Source organism: Alligator sinensis, unplaced genomic scaffold (assembly GCF_000455745.1).
Source record: "Alligator sinensis unplaced genomic scaffold, ASM45574v1 scaffold814_1, whole genome shotgun sequence".
In the NCBI taxonomy this organism is placed as follows: Eukaryota; Metazoa; Chordata; order Crocodylia; family Alligatoridae; genus Alligator; species Alligator sinensis.
Genome location: NW_005842352.1, coordinates 313,699 through 324,140, shown reverse-complemented (window position 1 = coordinate 324,140; position 10,442 = coordinate 313,699). Strand labels below are relative to the sequence as shown.

The 10,442-nt window shown below is 39.6% G+C and overlaps 1 protein-coding gene across 4 annotated transcripts in view; it reads right to left on the bottom strand.

Annotated features, from left to right (window-relative positions):
• The window catches only part of SHC4 (SHC adaptor protein 4), a 66,796-nt gene that overhangs the window by 19,638 nt on the left and 36,716 nt on the right, over window positions 1-10,442 (bottom strand). For all 4 annotated transcript variants that reach the window (XM_025210496.1, XM_006029035.3, XM_025210497.1 and 1 more), the window contains 3 exons: window positions 3,967-4,030; window positions 2,752-2,871; window positions 1,237-1,290 (listed from right to left, as the gene is read on the bottom strand). In XM_025210496.1, coding sequence (XP_025066281.1) covers window positions 1,237-1,290; window positions 2,752-2,871; window positions 3,967-4,030 — 238 coding nt within the window. The remainder of the gene's footprint in view (window positions 1-1,236; window positions 1,291-2,751; window positions 2,872-3,966; window positions 4,031-10,442) is intronic.

Below are 10,442 nucleotides of genomic sequence, written 5' to 3'. Positions count from 1 at the left end.
TCCCTACAATGCATAAGGCAGGCAGCTGGCACCTTATAGGCAAACTCATTCAAAGAGGCATGAGTTTTGTAGGCTATAGCCCACTTCTTCATTGAATGCTATGAATGGCTGCCCAGGTAGTATTTATTTTCCTATCTTCCTGGATACAGCTTCAAGCCAAGATAGAAAAATTGCACAAAAATCTTTACATTGAACTTGGCTATTGTTACTCCAGTTTAGTGCCTGGCAGAAGAGTAGGCTGTCACCTGTGAAAGCTCATGCCTCGCTGAACAAGTTAAACTAAGGGTGCCACTCTGCCCTGCCTTCAGACTAACATGGCTAACTACCTCTCTCTGCAGTAATGCATAGTTAAGACTATGGGGACTTTTTACCATTTTGTAAAAATCTTGTAACCATACTTAAGTACCTACTGGGACTTTTTACCATCTTGTACCATCTATACTTTCCCCAGAGCCTGACGAAGGGACTTTGATCCTGAAAGCTTGCAGAAAAGGACAATTTTCTTGCGATTTCCCAGTTGGTCTAATAAAAGGCATCATTTTGGAACCAAGAGTTCTAGTTTTTTGTATGTCTAGGTAAGACTATGAAACTCCCTGTTGCACAATGCCCAGGAAAAACTTTAAGATTCAAAGTGGGGAATATTTCTATGGATAACAAGTAATCTAGTTAGACTATTAAACTCTTAAAAGGTTTGGAGAAAAGATACAATGCCTTTTGTTAAACCTCTGGAGCCAATTTATCACCATCAGGACATCGGAGAAGACCTCCAGAACTACTAATAAAAGGACTGTCCCTCATACCTGCTGTGAACATTTTTGCAAATTCCTCTGAAGTATCATGTGGTACCCACTGATGGCACGAGGATATGGAACTGCATGGTACATAGATTTGATCCTGTTTGATAGTTTCTATGTTCAAATGTTCCTATTTCTATGTCCCCTACATTTGGGGGTTGGGGGAAAATCAAAGTGTCTGAGCTCAAAAGAGAGAGACATACAAAGTGACTTGCACAAGCAGAGAGTTGATGACAGGGCCGGGGAGAGACGCTACAAGTTCCCTATCCCAGTCCAACTACTTCCCTTGTACTACATGTAATGAATTGGAAATGTTAAGTACCCTATAAGTGCAATTTAACTTGGAGACAGGAAGGGATGAAGTAGGGTAATTACAGGTACTTGTAGCTTCATAACAAATCCTTTATGCTTATAGAAATAGCTCTTATAAATTAGTACTTACTGGGTCACCTCCAGAGGCAAACGAGATGGACTGCATGTGGTGATTGGCAATTATCTGAAAAATATAACAAATTAAAGTGCATTTGTGGCACACATTTTGAAGATACCAGATAATATCTCTATTGACCAAGAGTTTTAGTTCTTGAAAAACTGATGTGATAATACGTGCAGTGCAAGAACTCATAAATGGGCATAAACAAACATACCTATGTCAGATTTGTGTAGAGTACAGCAAGAGCGCTAACATCTTAATTGACTTAGGGTAACCTTTATGGATTTTTCAAAATGAGTTTAACGGTTGAGCTTTAAAACTATTAAGAAGCAGCTAACTTGGGTCCTTGAATATTAGGATAATTGGGGCCATTTGAGCAGAGAGTTACAGAACCATGATTCAAGTGAAGAAAAATGAATTAAATTAACTGCATTGACAGCTGTCGGGTTGATGAGGAACACTATATTGATCAACAGAGGCCTCTGGTATTTGAATTCTGATGCTATTTCCTTGCTGCAGTACTTTTATTCACCATAGATCTCTTCAGCATGACCGAGCATCCACTTTTGGAGTTCATGTATTATCACCTGTCACTGATGAAGCGTATAGGAAGAGAATAAAATGCAGTGGTACTGCAAGAACAATAAATTGGATTTTCAATTTACCAAGGTCTGGTAAGAAAAGGTTAGCAAGAACAGCAAAGCAAGTTACCAACAACTTACCAACATGGAGAAAAAATATAAGCACTGGAGCCAGATTCTCTAGATGAGTTTTGTTGCCTCTGCAAACCTGAGTGGTGCAAAGGACCCATAATCCCCCTGCAGATGCCCCAGGTATAGAAGAATTATTTGCTAAACCGTCTCTGTCAGAAGGAAGCTCTGAACTTTTCTCAGCAGTGGCGATAAAAGGTGAGGGAGCTTCACAAAAGGGATATATATACCTAGCCTTTACCCAGCTTTGGGCCATGAGAATTGCTCATCATCTCCAGACATCTTTTAAGTTTTTTCTGGTGGGTGACCATGGTCCCAAAGAGTCAGTCCTGAATGCACTGACCAGAGCCTCTTTACCAACTTCCAAAATTGGATGCCAGATGAGATCCCCTTGGGCCCAGGTAAGCAGAGGGCTTTGTTCCACGGAGCAGTGCAAACTGCCCTAACGGAGGCTCAGGTCTGATCCATTATTTTTATTAAATGGTCAATTATTGGCAGTAATGAGGAACTCCAATCAGAAGAGAAGCCTGATTATTAGGCACTGTACGAACACGCAGGAACAGTTTGTTTAGTGCTTAGGCTGCCTTCTCTATGAAAAAATACTCTTTATAAACACAAAGAATTTACATCAGTGTCAAATTCCCCAAAGCTTTTTAGCTTTGGAAGCTCCGGCTAATCTTCACCATTTGTTCAGCATGATGGTTTTGCCTTCCTTATTCATTCATAAAACACAGTCACAGGCATCTCAGAAAGGAGGAATATATGTGAACATAGATGAACAGATACTTCAGGAACTGACCTATGAGGATCCTACCTGCTGGGTGTCAACATTCATCAAAGTAAGGCTGCTTGTTGAGATGGTCAGCTTTATATTCACTCCAGAAAACTGAAGGTTACTTTTGCCAAGCACAGAAGACAGAAACTTAACTGGAGGCTTTAAACCAAAAAACAAACAAAAACACACCGTAAGCTTCATGTTCCACAAACAGCTTTATCCTAGAGTCACGTAGATTTTATAACATATGGGAATAAATAAGAGGTAGACCCATGCCCAACTGGGCCATTTAACAGTAGCAAAGGCAGGCTAGAAATACTATCTGTTAATACTTATATGCAAACACCATGCATGTTAATAATGATACATTAAAAGTAAAAAAAAAAAAAAAAATACCAATGAGCTGTGTTTGTAAGTAGTAGAGCTGGGCGAATAATTTATAACAAGTCCTTTCTTCATTGAATTCTGCTTCTTTTCTTGTGGATAACATATTTGGAAGTAAATCAGGAAGTTCTCCAATTTATTCATTTCCCAAGAATAACAGGAATATGTTTAATGAGAGCCACCCCTACCGCACTCCATGGTTACTGATGGAAATCACCACCTTCCAGTTAACTTAGATATGCTGTGTTGTGCTGCACTAGGCTGTTTCTGTGGCCGAAGAGCTGCACCACATCTCCCACTCCTTCCAGCTCCCACTCCACACGTGAAACCCAGAAACAAAGCTACCATGACGGCCCCATTGCTACTGCTCTGCAGATCTGTTTCCAGTGTACTACAGTGTTAGCGTTGCTCTGAGCAGTGGATATTAAATGAACAATGGTGATTGCTGTAATTTTAGTGTTAAATCATTTAACCTAAGGACAATAATGGGGGAGAACCGTCAATTAATGTAGTCTCCCTAGAAATTAAAAAAAAAAAAACTTTTGTTTTTCATCCACCACCCACACTGGGTGGGGTTTGGAACATCTGCTTTTGTTTTTCATCCACCACCCACACTGGGGGGGGTTTGGAACAGCAGAGTGTGAACAAAAACTACAAGACAGGGTGTTAACCTTGCCGGATGCTATGACACCGAATTGATTGCACATCAAATAACTTCTAGTTCTAAGCAGAAATGTGTAAGAGGTAGTGCAATTCAGCTAACTCGCATAAATTCCCTCATGTGCTGAATCCTCCTTGGAAGTCATCTAGCCCATAAAATGCAGACACAGAAAGGTAAATATCAGTGTGACCCAGCAGTGTAATATTTACCTTCCGCTTTTTTAGAGCTCCATTTGTCCCTGGTACAGCTTCACACAGTCGGCTTATTGCCTCCCTACAAATAGAAAACACAGTATAAACTATTGATCATTTAACAAGCATCAACCACAACAGGATGAGCAGATACATTTTATAGTTAAAAGTCTACCCTCAAATGCTTAAGGCTGCTAGAACATTGTTGTTATTGCCCAGCTGGAAGGGAATTTTCAAAAGAAACCTGCCAATACACTAAACCTGAAACTTTTCATGGGAAACTTTTCAGCAGTTTCACCTAATGGACTGAATGCCTTGTTAAAAGGGTGGAGAAAGTGGGAATACTTCAACCTCTTCACCATGGAACAGCCAGTAGCCTTGTATGTAACTGCCCCAGGTTCAAATTCTGGCTCAGCCTGATCTAGAGCAGGATTGATTTATATATTACTGGCAGAGTAGTTGCATTTGGCTATACATCAGCAAGGTAGAGTGCCCCATCTGATGTCTAGACTGAGCAGTTTGGGTGTTTGCTGCATTCTCCTTTATCTAAAATGAGATATTGTATAGTTAGGAGGAAGGGTATCAAAGATTCACAGTTATGCCGCCAATACTACATTTTGTCAGAGTGGTTGAAGTGCTTTCTATCAATCTTAAACAAGCCCCTCTGTTTAAAAACAATGAGTACAGTTTGCAGCACTGGGATGTGGATTTAAAAACCTCTTCTTAAAATGTGGGGATTTTTGATGTGGTGCATTATAGAGATAAGACTTGGAAGGGAAATTCAGAGGTGGATTCCACTTCTACTTTTCAAGGCTTGTCAGATGTTGGGCTCCAGTTCAGATTTCTTACTCAGATAGGAATTCCCCAAAGTAAAAGTCCTTTTTTGTCTCTCTCTCAAAATGTTCTTTCTAAGTACTTCCCATTTATGAAAGCAGGAGGGAAGGATACATCTAATAATGCACTTACAGTACTTACTGGGCTACATCAAAGGCAGATAAATTACACACTTAATTTAGCAAAGTGGCATGCTGCATTTATTTTCCACACTTCAACAAAAAAGTTTCTGATTTAAGATCAGTCAGATTATCAGTATTAACATGAAACATGCTACTTAATTATCATGATCAAGGATGGCACAGAAGCTGAGGAAAATCATTTATCTTGGTGAAGGTCACTGACTTTTCCCTTACACTGTTCCACTGAGGCCAACAGGAAAAAAAAAAAAACTTTTGAAACCTATTCAGCACAAGCACAGCTTCCTTCTCTAACCTTCTATTTGCAAATTGCTTTTAGACAACATGAAGATGCAAAATGTTAACTCAGTTTCAAACAAATACACATTCCAAACTAAAATGCAATGTCCTCATATTGGTAACTCAAAGAATAGCACATGTAAAGGCCTGATGCTGTAAGGTTCTGAGCATCCTCAGTTTTCATTGTCTTCATGGAAATGCTTTGCCATTGGAAAGGGGGAGAGGGCAGTGTTGCAGAGAAACTCATCTCTGTTATAATCTGCAGAAGTGTGGGTGTATCAGCAGCAGATTTCAAAGTTCAGCACTGCCGTGTCCAGAATGATGGACCTCAACACAAAACCCTTGTGTTGCTAATTCTGATTTCTGCCAAATCAGCCCAGATGCTTGCATCCTCTGTCTTTGGGGGTTTAAAAATAAATCCAGTATATCTGACCTATTCCAAGCAATTGTCCATGCTCAAAAACTCCTGAAAATGTATTACTTATTACTGTGTTCACAGCCACATTTCAAAATCTTAGTTTTCCTAAATGGATACAGGATAAAGGTCAGTTCACAGGCTCATTGCTGACCCCAGCTACTCTAAGCCTCCCTCCAGATCATACTCTCTGCTGGCTCTAGTGTGATGGTGCGACCCATACTACAGTTTGCCTGATGTGGCTTTAACACCAGGTCCATGTTAACGGCATAGCCCTAGAAAAGGAATTCAGTGAAAACAGGATGCTTTTAGCTTAAGTGAAAAAGGAATTTAAGATGAGCTGTGATGACAGAAATTCACAAGGTGGCCACAGATGAGGTCTTATTGACAAATGTGTCATTGCAAAACATTGAAACAGCATGTTATTTTGCACAAGAAAAGAAAATCAATAGCAAATTTCCTTCCATCACTTTCTCCTGTGTATTACCAACCATGATTAAAAGGTCCAATCTCACACAAAGTTTCTTAGTCAGAGCAATAAAAGCAGATTTTCCCCCCTTTTACCTCTGTCTTCCATCTGGCAGAAACAAGCATAGAGATTCACGGATTTAGCTGATAGTGTCCATCAATAACTTCTGAAACAGTCTAGGAATAAGCTAAACTCCAGCCTTCCAGTTTTCATGTCACTTAAACTGGTTTATGTGTAATGTCTGTCCCTAGCTTAAGTGATCAGAAACTGGTTTAAACCTGTAACAGAACAGATGTTCAGTGCAAATAAATCAGACTGAAAAGGGCTGAAACCAGTTTGAGATAAACCTGGTTGAATGTAGTATCAGATTTAACTAATTTGAGTCAAAGCAGTTTATGCAATGTCTGTCCCAGACCCCTTGCTGGTTTAAGTTAAATCAGACTCCCCCAGCATCCCTGCATGCACTCTGGTCTGGGCAGGGCTCTCTGCTCCACAGCAGGGCTTCCCCCTCCCCTCACCTCCCTGGCTGCAGCTCTGGCAGAGACTGTAGGTGTCTGACTGGCTTCTACTCCCCCACTTCCCTCTAAGTAGGGATTTCCCCACTCCCTCTGCCTTACACAGACACCTCTCAGCATTAGCTAGCAGACCATGTGCTTGCTACAGTCCATGCTGTGGCAGACAGGACAAAGGCAGAATCAATGGGTATCTGGCAACACACCTCTCTTGTTTTCTTAATGGGGTGATAAGCACTGAGTTAGGGGTGATAAGCACTGTGTTATCAATTCCCTGCCTGGCTGGTGGAGGGGGGACCCCTCCCTAATCAGAGTGTCCTGCTGGGCCTGGCCATGCCCCCTCATCTCAGCACTATAGAGGGGAAGGGAGGGCTGCTCTGGGGCGCCACTGCTTCTAGCCTGAGCCACTGCAGGCATGTGCCTGCATTTCTTAAGTCCAGAGGGGATGTCTTTACAGTTACAAACTGATTTAGCCTAGCTAGGTTAGACTAACCTGCAAAGATTGAATCATTTCAGGCTCAGGCTTTTTGAATGTCTGTCCCTAGTCTTACAGTTTACTGTTTTTATAAAAGGCCACTTTTTTAATAAAACAATTATACTACACATATGTTTCATTGCAAGAGATGTAGGGACTTATGGTGTTAGTAATAGAAGGTTTGCTGATCCAATGGATGGGATATAAGTCTACATCTCAACAAACATAAAGGCCATTCTCAACATTGCTGCATACCCTCCTTGAACACAACTCTGCCTTAGCTTGTCTATATAAGAAATATAGATAATAATATTTAACCATTCACAAAAACCTTGAAAGATTTACTGATATTGATAAAAAGCCTTAGGGAAGTGCTAAGTTATTTCTTTTAATAGAACTTCCTATTTCACAAGAAGGGAGAGTTTGCCTTGTACATATCTGTCACCATGTTCCTCATAGTTACCAACAGCACAAGATTCTTTCTTCACCTTCTTCCAGATTCCTTGGTTGCAATTATTTACAATATGTTGCAGTTTTCTTCTTCCCAGTGATTTAGTTCAGCAGTTCCCAAACTCTGACAGATTATGCACCACCAATTTAGAAAGATACAATCTTAAGTACCACCAGCAATTTTTTCAGTTCAAACTTAAGTACCACCTGCAAATTTTTGTGATATAAAGTAATTATAATAAATCTGTTAATGCGTACCAGTGGTGGTACCCATACCACAGTTTGGGAACCGCTGTAGGTGGTAAGTGTATTTCAGGTTTAGGACAACTACACCTCTTGTGTTGGCTTTTTAATGAACTTCTACTTGAGCAGATCAGCATGCTATTAAAGGTAATAAACCTTCTCTAGAGCAAATGACATGAAGTGTGACCACTGTTACTTCTCCATTAAGATTGCTCCTACCTAGATATATTGGGATTGGATGTATCTTCAAATTTCAAATGTTACTTGATAAATTGGTTGAATTAATAAATAAAATTAAAAAAAACAGATTACTTTTAGGACTATGCTTTAATGCATTCAGGTCATATAAAAACATTTAGAGGAAAGAACCCCCACCTAGACCATGAGAGTTAGGAAGTGAAGGGCTGTCCACAAGGAAATTGAATTGTGTTTTGTCTTTTCCCCAATAACATTCCACCAAAAGAAAATATATTCCTAAAAGCCTGTTGCACCCCTTCCTTATTCTCTTTAGTTTGACCCTGAATCTTTTAAGCCTGGTCTGGAATGCTTAGCCTGGAGCATAAACACTGTCACTCCAGTTCGGGAACCTATAGCATTGAAACCTGTTTGCAACCACAGCCACCAGCCAGACATTACATGTGTCTGGCTACACATATTTGTATGAAAGTCTCAGTGAAAGATTAAATGTTTACATAATTTAAAGAGACAATCAGAAAACCGCTTCTTTAAAACATGAAAATTCAAATTACACATTGTCTCACTAAAGTGTGACTGTATCATGATCCCAAATAAACCACTCAATGCTTTCCTGCTGCACACATATTGTGCTTGCATTCTGACACGTTGGGGTTATTTATAGATCATGATTAATTTATGAATGATTATCTTTTATTCTACCAATTCTGGGAAGGAATGCATTTTAGACTTTGCTGGTGTCTGCCTGGTTGCTTAACTGAGAGTACAGTATTTGTCTCATGAAGGAAAGATCATGAAGTAAATTCAAAATTGGACTGTGATGTTTTACTTCTTACTGCTTATTCAGGGAGAAAAGTGAGTTAGGAAAGTTTAGCTATCTGTGAATGCCCCTCTGGGTGGGGAAGACATGCAACAGGGCCTTATTCTCTAAAAAACATTAGTTTCAAAAGGAAACAAAATCAAGAGACATGGCAAAACAATTACCACAGCCGCTAGGTCCAAGGGCATGTCTACCCCCTCCATTTCGGACCACCTTGAAGTATCTCCCACCCTCTCAGTCCCACTCCATGCACACCAAATCCTGGAGATCAACTATTTCCTGAGGAAACAAAGTCAAGTTGGAGAGAACAGGTTGTGTCAATGACCATTGCCCATTACTCCCTAGGCCAAATCTCAGAATTAACAAAGAAGAGAGGGTGTGTAAAGAACCAATCCACTGCAATAAAAACTGCTAAAACAATCAACTAAGCACCAAAACTATCTAATCCATGGCAAGAAATAAATAGAGTTAGGAAGGTGAAAAAATAATTTATATGAAAAAATGGATTCCAGGATGATAAGTTGATAGACCCTAAAAAAAAAATATAGTCAACCTTGAAAATGGTAACATGTCTCAAGTTAACGTGAAAAGGAACCAAACTGGTCCATTTATGTAATCTAACCAAAGGGAGCAATCAGCAATCTAAGATGGGCTGTGCAAAAAAGACAGAAATACTGACCAAAATCAAAAGCATGGGGGAAATCTTGCAGTTTGGCAACAACTAAATTATTGAATTTAGAAGAGATTAATGAATGAGCCTAAAGCAAAACTAGCAACAATGGATCCCATTCTTATACGAGAACATGATGAGAACTTGGGGAGAACTAAGCAATTTTCCAGCACAGGGAAACAGAGAAATAGGATAATTACTCAGCAGTTTCCACTACCTCTGCTGTTCAACACAGAACGCCCATTCCTTTGTCTCATCGATTGGCTGCTATATATCTAAGGATGGTGTTTTAGATGATCTAACAACCTTTCCCACACATAAAATAGTTTCACTGAGCTGGCCCTGACCTGTCTCGTTCTAATTTAGGTACTGGTTTATTTAACAGCACAATCCCGTAACAGTTTATTTTAAGCACACCTAGTATATTTGCTCATAGATTAATGACATATGTAAAAGTTAAGAAATATGACTTAACTGCCGCAAGATTTACAGTAAATGTACCTGCACTTTGCTCTGAGAAATAATGGTGTGATAATACTGCTTTTATATTGTAAAATAATTAAAAAATACAGTACAATTCAAAAGGGGAGATGCAACCAAGACAACTGCACTGCAACTCAGAGGAAAGAAAAAATTATAGACCTACCCAAACACCCTTTGAATTGCTAACTTGTTTCGAGAAGCCTGATTTTAAGTTGTTCTTTTAGGAATATATTTTCTGTTGGATTAAAATCAGCCTCCACTTTCATACCTGCCAAATCTCATACTCCTGAACACATATTTAGCAGTAAGCCTGCTGACAATCCTGTTTCCATGCACAATGTAGATGAATGTACAATTTTATGGGCATAGACACTCCCACATACATTTTTATACTCTCAAAATCTTAGCCCATCGCTGAAAATGTGATCGTTATTCAAGCCATACCTGACCTTTCACTCCTCTCTCTCACTTACCCCAAAGCAAAAAATAGTTTTAAAAATTCACACTCA